The sequence below is a fragment of the Diadema antillarum genome, unplaced genomic scaffold (assembly GCF_040938485.1).
Source record: "Diadema antillarum isolate AM-2024a unplaced genomic scaffold, OU_Dant_1.0 scf00000166, whole genome shotgun sequence".
NCBI lineage: Eukaryota > Metazoa > Echinodermata > Echinoidea > Diadematoida > Diadematidae > Diadema > Diadema antillarum.
In genome coordinates, this window is record NW_027271055.1 from 595,110 (window position 1) to 615,977 (window position 20,868).

General features: G+C 38.9%; 1 protein-coding gene across 1 annotated transcript; it reads left to right on the forward strand.

Moving 5' to 3' along the window:
• Positions 1–482: 482 nt before the first annotated feature.
• LOC139722467 (enoyl-CoA delta isomerase 1, mitochondrial-like) lies at positions 483–15,715 on the forward strand. The gene is made up of 8 exons (XM_071633759.1): positions 483–556; positions 1,508–1,639; positions 4,333–4,460; positions 5,126–5,272; positions 8,160–8,258; positions 10,088–10,169; positions 14,544–14,660; positions 15,439–15,715. The coding sequence occupies exons 1-8, from the start codon at positions 532–534 to the stop codon at positions 15,597–15,599; spliced, it is 891 nt and encodes a 296-aa protein (XP_071489860.1). The 5' UTR covers positions 483–531; the 3' UTR covers positions 15,600–15,715.
• Positions 15,716–20,868: the final 5,153 nt, after the last annotated feature.

The following is a 20,868-nucleotide window of genomic DNA, read 5'->3' on the forward strand; positions in this document are numbered from 1 at the left end:
ACTGTTGTGACAAAAAGAATGGAACCATGACTGATCATTTATTTATATACTTAAATAGGGGAAACAGTTTAGAGAAAAGAATTAATAATGTTGATAGGCCATTTGAGTGCATATAAATTTAAAGGAATACATCCATTAATTTTACCCAATCTGATGGGAAACCAAGGAAAATTCAAGGATATAATATAGGCACCCAACTCCCCCCTTTTTTTGATATCTCAGCCATTTGAAAACCAATTTTCATAAAATAAACGTAGAATCCTTCTTAATGAGAAACATCTTATGAAATGTGAAAGAGCATGTAATTTTAAGAAGGATTCAACGTTTATTTGATGAAAATTGGTTTTCAAATGGCTGAGATCCCCCCCCCCCCTTGTCTTTCGCACCTTTTCGCACCGAACACAGCTGACTGGGGGCGGGGCTAGCTAACTACTGAATATTCAGTTTTGATACATCCAATTTCGCGAGATAGGAAGAAAGATCACCGGGTACTAGTACGTAGTGTGGTGTGAAAGAATCAAGGGGCCAAATATGTCGCGCATTCTTCGTTTTTTAAGTAAGTTTGCAGTCTTTGATATATGTCTTTTTATGTATGTAGTCACATACTATCCTACAGGATTTTTGCCTGTGTCTTTCTCATCCTGTATCTGACAGATTGTTTCGCAAGGTGAAGTATGACTGTTGTGCAACGCGAGGCAAAGAAACACCTTGGCCCCATGTGTTAGTTTTTGTGTTTGTGACTGCTATCGGTGTAGCGTGCATGCACATACATGCATGCATGTGCAATTTGCTCGCAACGATCCTTCTAAGTTCCATTTAAAATTACTAAATTTTCCTAGTAGGTCCGGAAAAGGATGAATCGCATTCCCCTGGTATTCCCATTTTAGTATCTCTGTTTTCAGTCACTCTGCCTCTGGCCTCTGCTGTGGCTTCATGGAAGTTTTGCTTGTTCATTCATACAGACAGTGTAAGTCTAGATTGATACTTCTCTCATCCGCGCAATAAACACCGGCGCACCCGCTGTCCGGTTGGCCCCTACTAAGGGGTGTTGGACAGTGCCAAAGAAGGCGAAGAAGAAAGAGACCATTCTCCTGACAGACACATTTTATTGTAGTATGCACTCAAAGAGAATCAGTGAAAGTGCTAAAGGAAATATTCAGATACTTAAAGAAAGAGTAGGCCTAATTAATTGTACTAATTAATGACATTTGCATTTTAGACTAATATAAATTAGATTTTGAATCCTATCACTTACCTGGAAAAGACATATTCCTTATGTCCTGTCTGTGCTGTTGTTGATTCATGTCATGTCATGATATGATTGTTGTATTGTATGTGCCATCAATTAGTAATTAATGAAACTTCAGCATGCCAAATGAGTTACATGCATGTGGTGTACCAAATTTAGAGCAGTACTTTTTTAAGGACAAGACTACTGATGTGTGGACAGGGAAATGTTTATGCTTGCTTCAATGAATAAACATCTTCTGTCCCTCTGCAATACTAGGACCGTGTGTTCAGCATGCAAAGAGTTGCACAGCAACTATCCCTGCTACCCAGAGGGTGCTGCCAGCAACTCAAGCATTCTCTCGGCTTTTCAGTGATGGCGCCGGACTTGTGAAGGTGGATAAGGAGGAAGGTAATTCTATTTCATTCTTTTTCACATTCTTCTTTATCGTCATACTGAATGTGAATTTAATCTTTTGAATGGCATGAGCTTTGCATTTGTGTGGCAGCAATTTCAGTGGTTTCATTGGTTTTGTGTCTAGAAGTTGTAAGGAAAGAAGAAGACATGTGGACTTGAATCTTATGACAAGCTATGATTGTTATGTTCTCTTATACAATACCAGTAATGTACTTTTAACCCAAAGGCTTGTAATGCAGATTGGTACTCTAAAAAGAAATTCAAAACCATGGTAAAGTTGTCTGTGTCTTAAGCTATCTTATGTTGGCAGTCTTCTCAAGAAAGAAAAAAAAACTAAATCTCTGTCTTACAAGTTAATAAACATTTCTTTTTGGTCCTGACCTCTCAATATTTGTGTGTTTCTGAAAAGAGGGAAAACACCACAGCTCATTGTATAGAAACAGGGATGCCAGTTTTCCGGCAATAGCCGGAATTCCGGCTTTTTCATATTTTGGTGTCCAATTTCCGGCTTCGTGATATTTCCGTCTGTGTGGGAAAGCCGGAAAACACGAGAAAGAAACAAAGAAAGAAAGAAAGAAAAACGAAAACATATAATCATCTAAACTTACGGGACATTCACTTTCACGATTTCCGTAGTATGTTTCGCACATACTTGGGCATGAGAATATCACAAAACGACTGTCATGCAAAACTAGCGCGATGTTGCTGCTGCTAGCTGGGACATGCAACACGTGCGATGATAGCGATCGAACAGTGTGTGGTGTTTCTATGCGATGTACTACAGTATGTGCGATCGCGGTGCATGAATCATACTGCGCTCTCGCTATAGGGCTGAGACGGTGTGGTGAGTCGATTGAGTCAGCTGAACGAAGCAAAACTACGGATTTTACGGCACTAGGACTTCTTTATTTTTGCTACAAATTCCTTTTTTTTTCTAGAATACGACCACATTATTGTCTGGAAAGCGTTATACCAGCACGTGCGATCGCGCTCGAACAACGTGTGGTGTTTCTAGGCGATGTACTATTATGTGCGGTGCATGGATCATACTGCGCTCTCGCTAGAGCTACAGCGCTGTACAGCGCTGAGAGAGTATGGTGAGTCGATCGAGTCAGCTGAACGAAGCAAAACTACGGAGTTACGGCACTAGGACTTCTGTATTTTTGCTACAAATTCATTTCTCTGGATTAGATTTGAGGGAAGAAGAGCCCTCAGAAATGCTCAGATTGCACCAGAGAGCATCTAAGAACCCCAGAGCTTCCAGGGCCCTTGAGCGGGCCCTGGACCCCGGCCGAAAGGAACTTCGCGCTTCGCACATCAGTTTCGTTCACAAAAAAAATTTCCGGCCCAAGAGCAATTTGCCACTGGCATCCCTGTAGAAAGACAATCAGGAAAAAAAAAATCACAAGTGGATCATTTAATAGTAAGAGGTGCATACTGGGGTAATAACAATGGCAAAACCCTGTTGAAGGGTATCAATCTTAACCTGTTGAAGACGAGTTCTGAGAATACTCGGACAGGTGTCTTTGGGAAATGTGTGTTAAAGCAGAATTAGCCGGTCTTCAACGAGCTAAGGGTAGAATAAAACCTTGTGATGATGATGATGATGATGATGATTATCTTGTATGACTGTAATTAGTATTATTATCACAATCATTATCATTATCATCATCATTATAATGACCATCACTATTACTGGTATTGTTATGTTACATGTTCTCAGTCAACCCGTAATACAGGCATTGGTGTGTATATCATGTCAATGAATAAATAAATAGTAAAAAAAGATAATAATTATAGATTTAACCTGTTCCTTCCGCAATTCTTTGAGTGCCTTTAATACCCCCAAACGAGATTCTTTTTGCCCGTCGACAGAGGGGCAGACAGGTTGGTAATCCACCTGTGTGAAGGCAGTCGAGCGGTACAGTGTATCCCCCTTTCCAAGGTCAACTACATGTGCCAGTGAACAATGGAAATATTGAGCGGGTGCGAGGTATGAATAGAGCGTGCGCTGATGAGCTCCCAGAATCTTTTGTTCTACACAAAACCAGGCACCTGACGAGGGTGACTTGGGTTAGCGAACGCAGAAATCTAACTGATCTCAGCCTTGATCACTGTGTACATGTTCTTACGAGTTTACAGCAGAACAAGCAAAAAATAAATCAGGAAAAAGGTAAATAATAGTGTGAAATATGCATTTTTCAAACAGAAGGAGAACAAATGCTGATAGCATAAACTCTGATCTTTTTATCAAACCCACTTTTCTTGGCATTTTAACACAAAGAAACATGAATTTAGGCCATGAAAGCAGGCACTCTTGTCTTCATTTTAGGAATCTGGTATACCAGGTTCCCGTATATCAGTTGCTCTCACGGGAACCTGGTATACCAGATTCCCGTAAGGAACGGGTTAAAAAAAAAAAAATCTGAAGTAAAATACACTGTACCAGTATAGCGTGTATTATGGTAATGACTTAATAGGGATTTAAAAACAAACAAGCAAACAAGTATCATCATCAATCATGTGATGATGATGATATGATGATGATGATGATTATGATGATGATAATAATGTACAATGTAATACACTCTACCTTAACCAGCATTGATGGTGTTATGGTAATGATTTAATGGGGATTTAAAAACAAACAAATAAATAAACATTGTGTCTCATGTCCTCCAATTAAGGCTATGCTGTGATGCACCTGAACAGTCCGCCAGTCAACAGTCTCAACACACCAATGCTTCAGGCGATCACGGAAACCATTCAAGACCTGGAAGATGATAATCGCATGCAGGGTCTCATCCTTACCTCGGTGAGTTCATCAAAGTCCTCTTGATCTCTCTCAGGGAAACGAGAAGAATGTCTCCAAATAACAATAATATTCATCAACAATGATACTTTTTGTAATCATTATTCATCCCAACATGGAGAATCTGGCTTAATTGGAACAATAATTGATATTCATTCCAACGATATTAAACATGTAGCTAGTTTGTTTACTTTCACTTTATGATCTACAATTGGTGTGTGTGTCTGTGTGTGTGTGTTTTTTATTTTATTTCTCTCTCCCTCTATCTTTCTCCATAGCACATATTTTCACAGATTTTAGTTTCACTTTCATGCAATCATAACCTTACCAAGTGAGAATGCTCGAGGAAGTAAAGTATGCTTGTAAAACGGGTCTAGGGCAATTACTCCCTGGGCAATTACCCCGGACCCTTCCCATGGCCCTAATCCTAATCCTAATCCTGAACCTAATCCCAACCCTAAGCCGATCTCCTAATCCTGAACCTAACCCACACCCTAATTTTTACTCTAACCTTACCACTAACCAGTATTTAACTTGTGGGCAATTGCCCTCGGGGGGTAATTGCCCGGATATGTTGGAAACCTTTTGAACATTGATAAAAATGATGGTGTTTATCTTTCTAAGGTTTCATTTTCATGTTCTCCCACTGCCAACTATCTCCTCCTCAGGCCTGCCCAAAAATCTTCTCGGCTGGCCTAGACATCACGGAGATGTATCAGAAGAGCAGTGAGTCCACTGACAGATTCTGGAGGAGCCTCCAGGATATGTGGCTGACCCTCTATGGCACCCGATTGGCCACCGTTGCAGCAGTGAATGTATGTCAGCTCCACATCATAATCTGCCTCCCCCATCACCTTATCCCCCCTCTTTTACCCCCCTCCCCCCCTTCCAACTCCCAGAGACTCCAACTCTATGGCTTTCTATGGGAAATCCCCTGCCGAAAGTCCATTTTCACAAAATCTCTTGTTCTCCCACCCTGGCTCTGTGTCTCCCGCTTAAGATGTATTTTCTCTCACTTGTAATGATCATTCTCCCACCCAAACACCTTTTTAAAATCTGGAATTGACTGGGCTATTTGAGACCAAGTTTTTACGGGGGGGGGGGGGGGGGGGGGTTCAATTTGAACCCCCCCCCTTCAGATCTCGGCTGCAGATCGCACGATCGCCGCAAAATTTGCCTGATGATAGAGCTGGATGTCAACTACAAGAGTACATGGTCATACAATTTAAAAATAACCGCTTTCTATTTTTAGTGAATTGATTACAAATGCAAATTTATGCATGAAATCATATTTTCACCTATAACTCCATTAAAAAGACTGAAGGATTGCTAGATTTTTATGTCAGAGTTCCTCAAGACACATCCAACAATTTTCATGCAAAAAAATAGCACAATCAAGATTAGTTTCTTTTGTTTTTTACTGTTTTGTTAATTTCTTATGTATTTTCTTGTTTTTTGACCTTTTGTTTTCTATTGTTTTTTGCCAAAATTTGTTGCAGGCACTTTTTCAAGCTTATATACATTAGTATTGATTTATTTCAGTGGTTAAAAGTTGAAATAATCTAATTTATACCAATTTAACAAAAAAAAACACTATTTGCAAACGATTTCATGAATTTGAGCTGTTTTCGGGTTGACATGCATATCGTCGCTGGGGTGACAAGACCTTGTATCTGCAATTTTGGTGAAAATGACTTTTTTGGATTAATGGTCAAATAATGGGTTAAGTGATGTCCTGTCCAAATCCCAATTGTCTTACTCCAAAAATGAAGCCACCAAAGCATGTCAAAGGAAAGGCTATCCCATTCGGTATAGTGCTTTGGCCGCCATGTTTGTTGGCTCTCCTGAACATTGGACATCTTGTAGATACGAGGTCTTATCGCCCCAGCGACGCTATGCATATCATTACATAACTTCAGAACGGTGTACCCGGACGTCGCAAATTTGATCTCAAAATATGCGGGAGACTTCAATGAAAATAGTCATGAAACGACGCTGCAAAATCTTTGAGCGTTGCAGAATCATGGCGCCAAATGTCGTGTTGACCCCCCCCCCAGTCGGAATAGGGTTAAGTTTTCATATATCCAAGGTCGAGTGTCAATGCTGCAATGCATATGATATGTGAAGTGAAGTTTTATTAAGCCAAAATATATGATATGAATCATTGAATTATTCCTTACTCTGTGCCATGGTATGTTGAAAAAAGCCTGAGATAGCACGAGAGAGCATCTAGAACCCTAGAGCTTCCAGGGCCCAAGCGGGCTTTGGACCCCAGACGCAAGGACTTCACACTTTGCACCCGTGATGTGCACTTTGTGCACATCAAGTTGGAATCTCCAGCTTGCCAGGGGTTTCAGGTGGGAGAATCTTCAGATGAAAAGGTGCTTGGGGTGGAGTCTCAAAACTCGTATGTGCCTTGCCTGTCTGTATCGCTGACCTTATCTGAAGCACGTCACATAATTCTGTGTGTACTTTGAATGCTGATAGGTACAGAAAGCTTCATAGCATTGTTGTACACCCTGTCCAAAGTCCCTTGAAGGTTTAACTTGATTTGATTTATGCAGACACCACTGTTCATGTGAGACTGTCTTAGTTTTGCCATTTTTTTCCCCTCATACTACTACATTATCACAACAAATTGATGTGTCTTGTTCAGACATAAACTTCCATTACCTTCAATTTCTGATCATAGTTTATTAATTTCAGCTAGGGCCATTCAAAATTACTTTCCCAAATACCCAAGAGTCATTTAGGATGTAAATGCAACTTGGTGCAACTAACAGAAAATCAAGTGTGTTGTTCTAAAGGTTGGCCAAGATCTGTGTGTGTGTGTGTGCAGAATTCCATGTTTTTTGTATTAGTTTGTGAGATGATGTCCTCATTTTAAGTCAGTTGAGATCCTTGTGCTTGTGCAATGCATTCTGCCATTTTCATCTGCGGCATACAGGTTCAATAGTTGACAGTGTTGCCTGCTATTTTGATTTGTCAGCATCAGAATTTATGACATGTATGACTGCCCCAAAGTAAATCTTTTCTGAAATGGAAAGTTTCCCCGACATGTGGATTAAAAGAATGCAGAAAGATTAGTGACAACTTTGTGGACATTCTAGCAAAATCAGACAATTTGTTTAAAATCCCAAAAATTTAGGAAACAGTTTACATGCCTTTGTGAGGAGCAAGGTCAAATACATACTCTTTTGATGATCTTGAAAATGAATTTTATTGAGCTTCCCTTTAAATATTATCTGTATTATTCCACTATCATGTCATTTCAATTGTTATACAGGTGCCCATCTAGACAGAATATCATAGATTTCAATGAAACTTTAAACTTCCTTACTTTTAATTGGATTACAAGTCCAAATTTCCTTAAGCTTTCAGTGAGTGTTTCACAGTTTCACTTATCGCTCAGCATCCATACTCACAGACTTTGACAGGGAAACATCCCCTTTGAATCTATAGCCAGATACAGCAAATTTCAGCACTAAAAATTAGGCCTAGTTATTTCATGTTGTTGTATGCAGTATTTACATCAGAAATGTTTGAAAATAGTGATTCTTTGTAAAGAAAAAAAGAGCATTGCAAAGGGCAAACTTCCCAGGACCAATCAGGCTAGGATTCCAGCTCAGATCTAGTCCAGGTTCAAGAAACATTTACTGCTCATGGAATACTTCCCCACCCCCTTCTTCTTCAACTCCACAGGGTCATTCGCCTGCTGGTGGTTGTTTGATGGCAACATCATGTGACTATCGCATCATGGCGGACGGTGCCTACACCATCGGTCTCAACGAAGTCCATCTGGTAAGATGAACTTCAGGGAAAGTGTAAAGTAACAAAGTGACAAGCACTCCAATAGGAAATTGAAAAAACAACAACAAACAACCACACAAATAAACATAAATCAATTGCATTCACGAATGACAAGAGAATGGCCAAATTATATTGGTGCATTGTGAGATAGTTTTTTTTTTATGTAGAAATGTTAGTCCTTCAAATAGTTGAATTTATGGAAATGTTTGACCTTCTTATGCTTTTTTTTTTTTGGGGGGGGGGGGGGGGGGGGGGGGGTGTGTTTTCTCGTTTGGCTGTAGCTTTTAGTGAGATTGTAGAATCAGGTACCTACAGAAGGGTACTGTAACTTGTCATATATGCAATTCATGAACACCCACAGCAGGGTTCGAAATTGGCGATGGTCTGCTGGCCATTGGCCACCCAAAATCATGTCGGACTAGCTAAAAATCATAAAATTCTGAAGTAACTAGTCCGTCTGGCTAGCCCAAATATTGCTTCAGTGTCAAAATTGATTCTAAGTAGTCCGCCTGGCTAGTTAAAAAAAAAGTTAAGTGCGACCCCTGCGTGACAGTCATTAACACACACATAATATAAGGTCATATTCACCTGTATTGAAAAATTCACTAGTGTAGAACTCATCATGGGATCTGCTGGTAGGTGGAAGTACAAATTGATTAAACACTTAAATGTGCTGACATCACATTTCAGAGCTGTATCAAACTCCATCATAGCCATCTTATCTTCCTATGAGCTGGAAAAAAAAGAATGTACATGCATCTCTACCCAATCAAACAACAACAACAACAACAACAACAACAAAATTATGTTTGATTATGAGTCTCTATCTAAGTAGCGATATAAAAATATTTCATGAACAAACGACGTAAAATCCCAGCTACAACGACAACAACAACAACAAATCTCATGGTTAGTAGTCAGAATGCATACATGGTGCCAGACCTGCTGGTTACAAACTGGGAGTATTCCCAATGACAGTAGAATTCTGGTATCTAAAGTAGGCAAACGGTGCATAGGATGTACCAGCGGTGGTGCACATTGTAAGGCTTAAAGCATCTTGATATCATCTTGCATTATTTATTATATTTGTATCTTTATCATTTCAGTGGAATTGTAGTGGCCATTTTTAGTCAGTTGTTCTTAACTTTGATAGCCTGAATTTGCATTTTGTTTACTGTAAAATAATAACTGTTTTTAAAGATGATGTATAGTTATCAATTGTGTTTTTGAATGATCCATACATTACAAGCCTCGCTTTTGAATGGACCACTCTTTTCCATACTTTCTTTCCTGTCAACCTTCAAAGCTTGCATAGATGCTATATACCAGTAGTGGATCCAGAGGGGGTGTACAGTGCACTCCTGTAATAACGAACATGGTTATAATGAAATTCCGGTTACAACGAAGTAAAATTTAGGGCCGCAACATTATCAACTCTATGTATTTTTATTGTTTATTCATTCGGTTATAACGAAATTTCGATATAAAGAAAGAACACTGCCGGTCCCGAGGACTTCGTTATGATGGGAGTCCATGGTACCGGGCATGCGCCTCCTCCTCTATTTTTTGTTAGAACAAAAGAAATAAAAAGAAAAATGGGGGAGCGGCATGTGCCCCCCCTTTAATTTTGCAAAGGCACCTCCCCTTTATAGAATTCCTGGATCCGCCCCTGTATACTCTGTGATTCACATTCCATTATTTTTTTTTTTTCATTGATCAAACAATATGATCATTTCATGCATGCTTTGTATTCTGTTTTACTTTTTTTTGTTGTTGCATGGAAAATGAATTGAATCAAATTATTTGGATCTCTTCTTCAGGGAATCGTGGCTCCATTCTGGTTTAAAGATATAATGCTAAGTACCGTAGGTCAGAGGGAAACAGAACGAGCCCTGGGACTCGGTGAGCCAACCTTATCCTAATCCTCTTTATTTACCTCCGCCAAGGGAGGAGGTTATGTTTTCGTTACCGTTGGTTTGTTTGTTTGTTTGTTTGTTTGTTTGTTTGTTTGTTTGTTTGTTCATTAGTTAGTTAGTTAGTTACAAAATGTAGTTAGTTACTTTGTTTGTTTGTTTGTCCGTGTGCAAAATAACTCAAAAAGAAGTTAATGGATTTGGATGAAACTTGCAGGAAAGGTTTAGAATGACACAAGTGACAAACGATTAACTTTTGGTAGTGATCCGAGAATTTTGGTGGAATTTATGAAGGATTTTTGATATTTTTGCAGGTAGGGTCAATGAACTTGGGAGTTCAGACTACGCGTATTTGAGGTTTGCATGCACACACTAAAGTGCATGCTCTAGTTTCTGCTAGGGCGAGGCATGCCGTGCGGCTGAGGATTTATGACGTAACAAAGGCTTCTATATTGGGAAATCTGGCGACTTTCAGCACACAATGCTATAAGTATGTATTGGTGGTAATCATTGATATCTCTATGGAAGAACAAGATCAGTGGTGGAAATGAGCTGCATGCTTGGCGGAGGTCTGCGCTCTCAGAGTGCTTCTCTAGTTATCATTATCATCTTCATCATTATCATCATTATCACCTCCGCCAAGGGAGGAGGTTATGTTTTCGTTACCGTTGGTTTGTTTGTTAGTTTAGGTAGTTTGTTTGTTTGTCCGTGTGCATGATAACTCAAAAAAATTGTGCACGGATTTGGAGGAAACTTGCTGGAAAGGTTACGAATGATGCAAGAAACAGATGACTGAATTTTGGTAGTGATCCGGAATGTTTTATGGGTTTTATGAAGGATTTTCGATATTTTGCCATGTAGGGTCAATGAACTTGGGAGTTCAAGCTGTGCATTATTAAAGTTTTCATGTGCTAATATATGCGCGCACTAATTTTGCGTGCTCTAGTTTCTGTTTTGGCGAGGCGCTCCGTGCATCTGAGGGTTTATGACATAACAAAGGCTTTTAATCGGGAAATCGGGTGATTTTTCAGTGGGTGGAAATCACTGATCTCTACGGAAGAGCAAGATCATCGGTGGAAAGTAACTGCTTGGTAGAGGTCTGCACTCTCGGAGTACTTTTCTAGTTTATTTCTAATTCTTCTCAGACAAGAGACTTTTGCCATTTTGGATTATGTTTGGCTTTTAACTGAAAGATGTGGTGTAAATTTCCTTTCCTGATCGTGATTAATTTGTAGCTGTTCACATCTCTTCATTCTTATGTCTTGGATGTCTTCGTAAGAACTCATGAATTAGTATTTGGATCAGAAAAGAGAGAAGAGAAGTGGAGACCTGAGGAATTCATTTGAAGTTTATAATGTCACTCTCACAAACTGGCTTCTGTTCATTGCTGGTGTGGCTGCGTAGGAAGCAGAAGGTGCTGGGTTCAAATCTCAGGCTGATTCCTTTCATTATGTAATGTATTTTAACACAGGAGGTACAGCTGTACAATGTGATCTATAGTACAGAGGCCCTACAGTAGAGCTACCAATTACATGCATATTTTTGTGCAGTTTAATGTGGTTCTTTTTGATCGAAAAATACAACTTGCAGGCACCGTAAGTTTTCAAATTGTTAAACTAGAATAATTCTGACAGCCCTCGTAACATGTTACTTACTGTGCATTCGAATGTTTTTTTTTTTATTTGATCAGGGGACTCCGTTCTAATGTTTATGCATTATATGCAAATACAGTATGCCCTACTTAACCCTAACTAGGCCGGGGGGGGGGGGGGCCTCCGAGGCCCCCCCTCGACGTTCCGCGCGATGTATCGCAATCGCAAAAAGCTATCGCTGCGACGTTTCATGACTTTTTTCTTTCGAGTCTCGCGCATCTTTTGACACCAAATTTGCGACGCCCGGGCGCGCGGTTCCGAAGTTACGCATAAATATGTACATGCATGTCAGACCAAAAATTGCTCGAAAACGTGAATTCGTGTACAATTTCAATGCCAACTGTGCTTGCAGGCAAATTTCATTAAAGCATAATTATTTTGGTGTTTTATTGATTAAAATCAATGAATAACATATTTTCTTGTTTGGAGCGATGTCACGAACAAATTTCATCGAAAAAACAATGAAAAACATAAAGTCGAAAAACAAAGAAATACATAAGAAATTAAAAAAACAATAAAATACTTCAGAATTTTGTCTGATATCACAATTTTTTTTCATTACATTTGCTAAGGACACTAAAAAGAATATTTACACAAAAAATGTGCGTGTTTTGAGCTTTATTTTGTGATTTATACCAAATAGTCTGATTTCATGCATCATTATGCATAAATTAGCATAATTTAGCATAAATGATAATTTGTTGAAAAAGTAACTTCATGGTATTTTAGATTACATCATAGGCAATGTGTGAGGCAATGTGTGTGCCAATTTTCGTCGCGATCACGCGGTCGACGGCCAAGATCTGGAGGGGGGGGGGGGGGGCCTGGGAGGCCCCCCCCCCCCCCCCCCCCCCCCCTCCCCCCGGCTCTATCAACTACCTAAATAGCCCGGCCTAGTTAGGGTTAATGTAATGGTGGAGGCGTTACAGTATGTCCCCAAAAAGAAATTATGATCGGCTTTCTGCATTGATAACTTCCAAAATGATTAAACAATCTGAATGCTATTTCAGGGAATGAAACTACAGTGCACTCCCGTTATAACGAAATGCTCGGGACCGGCAGTTTTCTTTCGTTATAACAAAATTTCGTTATAACCGAACAAATACAGTATATAACGAAAACAAGGAAACCACATATATACACTGTATATATCATATTCTGTTTGCTGAATACTCATCATACACTGGAAAGCTATGTGAAATGTGATGGGATAACTGTATCACAATAACAAACGCAAGTTCCCCTCAGAAACTGTGGAACGAACACACAGTGGTGTGAAGCGTTCACCCATGTAGAGACGCTATAAATGCTTGTTCCGCTACGTATTTTCGAAAGCAATTCGCATTTCGTTATAATGGAGCTTTTTTCTTTTGTTTTTCTTTGTCTGTGGCGCTCGGAAAAGACTTCATTATAATGGAAATTTCGCTATAACCGTGTTCGTTATAAGCGAATTTTTTACCATAGACTTTAATGGTGATAATTTTGGGACCAGAAGATTTACTTCGTTATAACGAAATTTCGTTATAACCGTGTTCGTTATAACGGGAGTGCACTGTATAACTTCTTATCTACTCTTTGCAGAAAAACCCCATTCAATTTGGTTAAAGGGGATGGCTAGTAACCGATCAATGGGAATCAGTGGGAATGCTGAGGGATGGCTAGTAACTGATCAGTGGGAATAAGTGGGAATGCTGGAGTATGATTGTTACAATCCTTGTGGGATTCATTTAAGAGTACATTATATATCTACTCTTGTGTGAAAATTAGTTGCTTCAGAACGGTCTCATATTCAAGTAATGTGCAGATTAATACCCCATCACTGACCAGGTACGCTAATCTGGAAACATTAAACTGCACATTACTTGAATATGAGACCATTCTGAAGCAAATAATGTTCACACAACAATAGATATATAATGTACTCTTAAATGAATCCCACAAGGATTGTAACAATCATACTCCAGCATTCCCACTTATTCCCACTGATCAGTTACTAGCCATCCCCTTTAAGTGGTCACAAAGAAATGTGGATCATTGTAAAACATGTCATAAGTCCATTTCTTCCAAGTTCAGCACTTGGATGCTCTTGGAACTGTGAACACAAGGGACAGAACTTGTAGGGAAGGGATTCCTGAAATGCTCTGCAAAGATCTTCATTTCTCTTTGACCACTAAAGCAAATCTGATTGGGGTTTCCATAAGATGAAGGTAATAAGTTATTGTTTCTTACCTTGAAATTGCATTTGCATCGATTCACTCTTTTTAAAGTTATTGTTGCGGAAAGACGGATTGTAATTCTTTTGGTACATACTGTACGGCTATTTAATAATAATACTGGAGTTTTTTAATGTGCCATGTCTGTCACACAGTGGCACTCCTGGCCCAGAAAGGTAAGACCTCCTCTTACATTGCTTCATTCAGGAAAAGATCCCAATTGAAAGAAAGCACACAGTTACTGAAACAAAAAGGTTTTGAGTTCCATCTTGAACAGAGGGAATGAGGTCTCCATTCTCAGTTTCAAAGGCAATGAGTTCCAGAGAGAAGAGCCAGACTGGGTAAAAGCTCTGTTGCCCCATAAATGATGGGTGCAGGGAACTCGAAGGGTATGAGCAGTGGATGAACGAAGAAATCTAGTTGGTTTGTCCGTATGGAGTAGTTCCTGAAGGTAGCTTAGTGCTGTGCTATGTAAAGAATCTTTCTCTCGTCTGTCAGGTCTCCTCTACAAGCCCCAGGAGGCACTGGACATTGGTCTCATCGATGAGATCTCCCCCGAGGATGAGATCCTTGACCGGGCCAAAGAGCAATTACTGAAGTGGACCAAGATACCAGGTGAGGTATACTTTCATTATTGAGTGAAAAAAACAACAACAGAAAGATAGAAGAAAGAAATAATAAAATGAGGCACTATGCACATTTTCAACCTGTTTGAGACAGACCGATTTTGCTATAACATGCATTTCCCATAGACACCTGCCTGAGTATACTCGGGACCTGTCTTCAAGAGGTTAAGACAGTTAAGTATGTGTAGTTAACAAAAGAGGTTAACTTTCTCACATTATGTACAAGGCAGGACGTTGTTATACATTGGTGTAATTGAAACAACCTAACCCATTGAAGACTACTCCTTACCAGACTCAAGCAGGTGTCCGTTGGATTTATATATAGATAGTAATATCAGCTCATCCTCAATTGGTTAAGATCTGTCAATAGGCAGCCTACAGAAAGAATTTGGAAAACTGAAAAAAAAAAATTATGTGGATAGATAGGAAAGGGGATGGATAGAGCAAGTGAAAAACATCGTAAAAAGAGGAAAACTAAAGCAAAAATTCATGCATTCATATTAAAATTGATGGAAGCATTGACACAGTGGTATTTTTTGTTTCCTCCCTGCTGCTGCCCCACACGTCCCTTTGCTGCCCCGCCCATTCCTTGCTGCCCCGCCCGTCCCTTGCTGCCCCACCCATCCCTTGCTGCCCTGCCCGTCCCGTGCTGCTCCACCCATTCCTTGCTACTCTGCCCATCCTTTGCTGCCTGGCTGTCCCTTGCTGCGCCACCTATCCCTTGCTGCCCTCCCCGTCCCTTGCTGACCCGCCCATTTCTGTTTCAGGCTTTGCCCGGATGACGACCAAGCGCCTCATCCGGGATGCTAACATGCAGAAGCTCTCCGAGGTACGGGAGGACGACATCAACATGTTCACCAACTTCATCCAGATGGACGCGACTCAGAAGCACCTTGGGCGGTATCTTGCCAGTCTCAAGAAGAAATAGGTTATATATCAAGGCCACACCCTCAAAGAGCACAGTCTCCACATCTTTCATCCGTCAAGAAAAAAGTTGCCAGGGAATGATGAACACTGGGTGCCATTAATTGTAACAGTTCAGTTTCATTACATGTATTATTGTTTTAAGTGGCTAGTGAATGGGCTAAAACTATAGCTATGTTGTTGTTTTAGTCTATTTCGTTTCAATCAATCTGTGTTTGTTTTATGAAGCATTTTCGAATAGTATGTTAGCTGTGCATGGTTAGTCATCATTCGAAAAATGTGCCAGTTGCTGCTTCACAAATTTTTATTTTAAAGTGTGATCAGATGAGACATGCAAGGTAAAGGAGCAAAAAAGACCATTTTTCCTCGGAGAATGGCTGAGGAAAGAGATGATAATCTTATTATCAGGGAGATAAGTAATACCTTTGCTGACAATAGTTTGCCTGAATATTCAAATGATACTCTAATGTAACTGCACTGACACACAACACTCATTATTGTAAGAGAAAAGTGGAGAAATGTGGGAATATTTTTTTTTTTCTTTTTATCGACCAAACTCAGGTAGGGCGGATTGATGTTGCTTCTCACGAGAGACAGTAATGATGAATTGTCCTCTAGAATTTAAATGTTCCACTGATGCCTGATATTTCACAGATGAAATATGATATGCTTGTTCCTGCGACTGTATCATGCATAAGTGTTTTCACTGCTGATGCCCAAAAGTGACAAAGAAAGGTCTTTCTACGCAGAGGTAAAAAGGCATTCCTGCAGTGCTCAAGCAATTGCAAACATTATCTGTTTTCTCTGAGTATCTATGATGCAAGAAAGAGATTGTCGCTGGGGCGATAAGACCTCGTATCTACAAATTGTCAAATGTTCAGGAGAGCCAAAAAACATGGCGGCCAAAGCACTGTGGCGAATGGGCTAGCCTTCCCTTTGACATGCCGTGGTGGCTTCATTTTTGACAGTTTGACAGTTGGGATTTGGACAGGACATCACTTAACCCATTATTTGACCATTATTCAAAAAACTCAATTTCACCGAAATTGCAGATACAAGGTCTTATCACCCCAGCGACGAGATGTATCCCTCATCTTAGGAGATATTTTAAAGCCTACTGTATAAATGAATGAAGCATTTCAGGTGTTAGCCAGTAAAAAAATAATTCACTATCAGGACATTATCGATGTGATTTTGGTACCAAAAGGACACTTGCAACAAGGTGCCACTGATTATGCTGTCTAAAGTTTCCTGTAAAGTTAGCTGGTGGTTGGAATTCTACAAACTTTGTATTTTCATGTTATCCCTGAGACGACCTGATTTTGATATCCTTTATGACATTTATCAGGCAGTTAATGGCATTTTTTTTTTTGTGATTTGGGAGTACATCACAATAACATCTGTGCATAAATCAGATTGTGATGAGGCCCCTCACGGAAAAACTGGTGACCGTTAAAGCTAGCAACTTCCATAGCAACAGCTAGTTAGATTTCAGAATTTCTTCTTGTTGCTATGCAGTTGGTGCAATGATTCTACTGTCATGATAAATCATTCCTGTAGTGGAAACAAGGCACAGTCACTGAAATTGTATTACAGAGTTGAGGAGAATTGTTCGAGTATTGTATAAAGAGGGAAGCATGTGTTTAACATTTGCTCCATGTTATTACTCTAGAAATATCGAGTGAAGAGATTTAAGAGATCTATTCAAAGAGGTTAGAATTGAAAAGGATATTTGGCACTATGTGTATTCGAACATGTTATGTGTATGGTTCAGCTAGGATGTAAATAGGGAGGAATGTTTACAACTTGTTGATTACCATCTGTAATAAAAAACTGAAATAAGATGATTTGTCCATTGTTCTTTTCTAGACGTCACTTTTGTGTTGGCATGCAGTTTTGTAGTTAAAAACAATTCTACTGCATTTTTGGTTAGTAAATACTTCATTTGAATTCTAACCTGTTTATCTGCAGGTAGGCCTTCGTGTGCATAGAGAAGGATGTATGTGTGTGCATATATATATATATATATATATATATATATATATATATATGATGTTTGTAGTCCAAGTGTTGGTACCAGTACAGAAAATATGACAAAGTAATGTAGTAATGCATTTCAGTCCAACAGTGCTATTTACTCAGACCAAATTTTCTACTCATACATACGTCTTCTTCAGGGTCGACATGAACAATTAATTGTTCATCTTATATATATATATATATATATATATATATATATATATATATATATATATATGTATACATATATACATATAAATTTATATATATATATATATTGAGTAAGTTGTCCGCATGTTGGCGTGATAATATCATCAAAAAAGAAACTGAAACCAAGTTCATGCTTTATTCACCAACAGTTTATTTCAGCACACAAATTTTCGAACGATTTACCCTTTCTCAAGTGGTGATACTGAGAGAACGATAACAATTAAGCCATAACAACACTTGAGAAAGAGCGAATCACTTGAAAATTTGTGTGCCAAAATAAACTGTTGGTGAATACAACATGAACGTGGTTTCAGTTTTGTTTTTGATGATATAAAAAGTTTGATTAAAAAACAGATTAAAGGTGCATGGTCCCGGTGTTTTAGTCAAATGCGTACGCGGGCGCACGGCGCAAGTTTCCTATAGAGACATACGCTATCGACTCCTCTTTAGCGCTTACGCTGTGGCCCACTTCCCCGAGTCCGAAGAAGTCCGATTTACTGTAGTCAGTGGTCCGATCACAGTTCGGCTCATGATTCGGCTGAGGGGGATGAGATATATGATGCAAGTGACAACTTTTATCAAATGACTAATATTATGCAAGTTACAAATATATTCAAAGCAATATAATAATATGTCCTTAGAAGAAAATGTATTTGAAAAGAATGTACAGCTTGAACACTGAAGTTTCACTGAAATGAATTTACGAGAAGTCTTTAAAAGCATTATTTTGCAAAAAGCTATCCCGTTATTACCGTTTTGCTGTTAGTCTGTTGAAAAGGCCACTTGGCTCATGAAGTGGAAATATATCTGTAAGTTACTTGGCTCGCCTGTTTCGGCAAACTGAATGCTCCATATATCTACACGTGTATTTTTCTATAAATAAAAATTACTTTGGCTTGTTCGTATTGCATCTTTAATTGCATGCACCATAGGATGTTGGATATGCTCGTTCCCTGTGGTGGAAATAGTGTGATATAGAGAACTAAATATCAAAATTGGCAATGCCTTTCAGAACACGAGATGTTTGATAATCATACAAAAGTTTGGAGATTAACAATTATCTCATAAGGATGAAAGCTAAATCAGGAGGAGGAGGAGGAAGAAAATAATAACCAGTAGAAAGTAAATGACATTTGCAACTCGGCGATTGCAACTTGGTACATTTCATCACGTTTGTCTAAAATGCTGATATTGTGTATGCTATTGTCAGCATAATACACATATTCTATTGTATTGACTATAGCTTTTATGGTGAGTCTGTTTTGGTGACATGATAATACACAAGGCCGGTGGAACGGGGGGGGGGGGGGGCACTGTTTTTGCACCACACAAAGGAATACATATAGGTGTCATTACTTTGGGGCCCACTTTTTTTACGCCGAAAGTGCGGAGTGGAATAAGAAAGATGAGCTGAAGACCCTCCCCCCTGTTTTGTTGGTTTTTTTTTGCTTGTCAGATGAAGATACCCGGAAATGACACCGAAGTTGCGCTGAAGGCCTTTTTTTTGTTGTTGTCTTTTTTTTTTTGGCTTGTCAGCTCATGAAACTCGGAAGTGGGGCCCCCCCCCCCCCCACTTTTGAAAACATTCCGCCGGCGGTGTAATATATGTAATCATAATCATAATACAAAAAGTAATGCCTTTCTTGAGGGATGACCTTGAACATGTGCACCCTAAGGTTAATGGGCATAATTTCGTGTACTCACACATAGGCCGTACATTATGCCCAATTCATTTGGACACCTCAAAGTGTTCTTTGAGTTACACCGTCCACAAAATCAATCACAGACGGACGGAAGGACTGACGGAAAACATGCACTATTGAGTATTGTGAGCAACATGCTTACCAAAACGAAATTAAACTGACACAAAAACCATGAGAGGCATAGTGAATTCGTGATTATGCACTCTTGCAGTATAATCTCTCTTGTCTTCACTATGATCACAATGCATAAATCTCTCGTCACCACTCCGCGGAAGTATTGCCGTTGCCATTAACAACTACTGTAACGAAGAATTTTCAACGTGTTGTCCAAATCAAGCACCACGACTCTAACCTTACGTAAAACATTTTGGTTTGATGGCATTTTTATTTTCTATGAATTTCATATGGAAAAAAATCCCTACAGAACAGTGTTAAAGTGATCAAAATCTGATGAGCAATAATTCATTCAATTTCATGAATTTGAAGAAATAATGACATACAGAAATTTTATAAGTTTAGGAAAAGACATCTTGACCACTCGTTATGAATATTCGAATGAGCAAGTTGATAGCAAACCCTCACAATTTCTTTGTATTCATTTCATATACAGAATGGCAAAAATGTCATATTTCAGCTGCATGGTTTGCAGTATTAACAACCCAAAATAGAACACGAATATTTTGGTATGTGAACATAATTCTCTCTGTATTAGCTAACGATTTTCTGAATTTCATATATAAGATACATAGAGGGAATGTCATCATCAACTCTTTTTAATATTCATTTAGGACTAGTCAAGAAATGTTTTCGGGAAATGTGAAATTTCAATATGGTATATCTTCTTTATTTCTTTTCCGATTTCTTTTTTGGTCATTTTTGCTACGTTCTGTAGGATTTTTTTTCTCTTTATTTCGAAATTTATCTATTTCTTGGGTGGATTTCCCCTTTAAGAAAAAACCTGAAAGTTGAAGTTGAAATAACTTTGTTTAGGAGAGATGTTTTACGTGTTTACAAGAAGCGTTGATATCAGTCACAATCAAAAACTGTAATGAAGTATTGAATTCAGCACCTTCCTAGGGAAGCAAATATATCAATCTTTGATAAACATAAATCATTTTTAGTTGACAGTTGAAAGTACGTATGTACAAGATTACATCAGTGATGTATATTCTTCGAATCATCGTTGCAAAACTTTGTGATTTGCATCAATGAATTGCATTATGGAATTACTGTGTCGAAGTGTCGAATGAGTGTGCTTTTTGGATTTCTTAATGATTTGTTTTTTTTTTTTTTTTTTGTGTGTGTGTGTTTTCTAAGCACTGCAGATCTGAACTTTGTCAC

Coding starts and splice junctions, on each gene's coding strand:
- LOC139722467 (XM_071633759.1), top strand. CDS start 532: ATGTCGCGCATTCTTCGTTTTTTAA. Junction 8,259..10,087: donor GTCTCAACGAAGTCCATCTG/GTAAGATGAACT, acceptor TCTCTTCTTCAG/GGAATCGTGGCTCCATTCTG. Junction 14,661..15,438: donor GAAGTGGACCAAGATACCAG/GTGAGGTATACT, acceptor TTTCTGTTTCAG/GCTTTGCCCGGATGACGACC.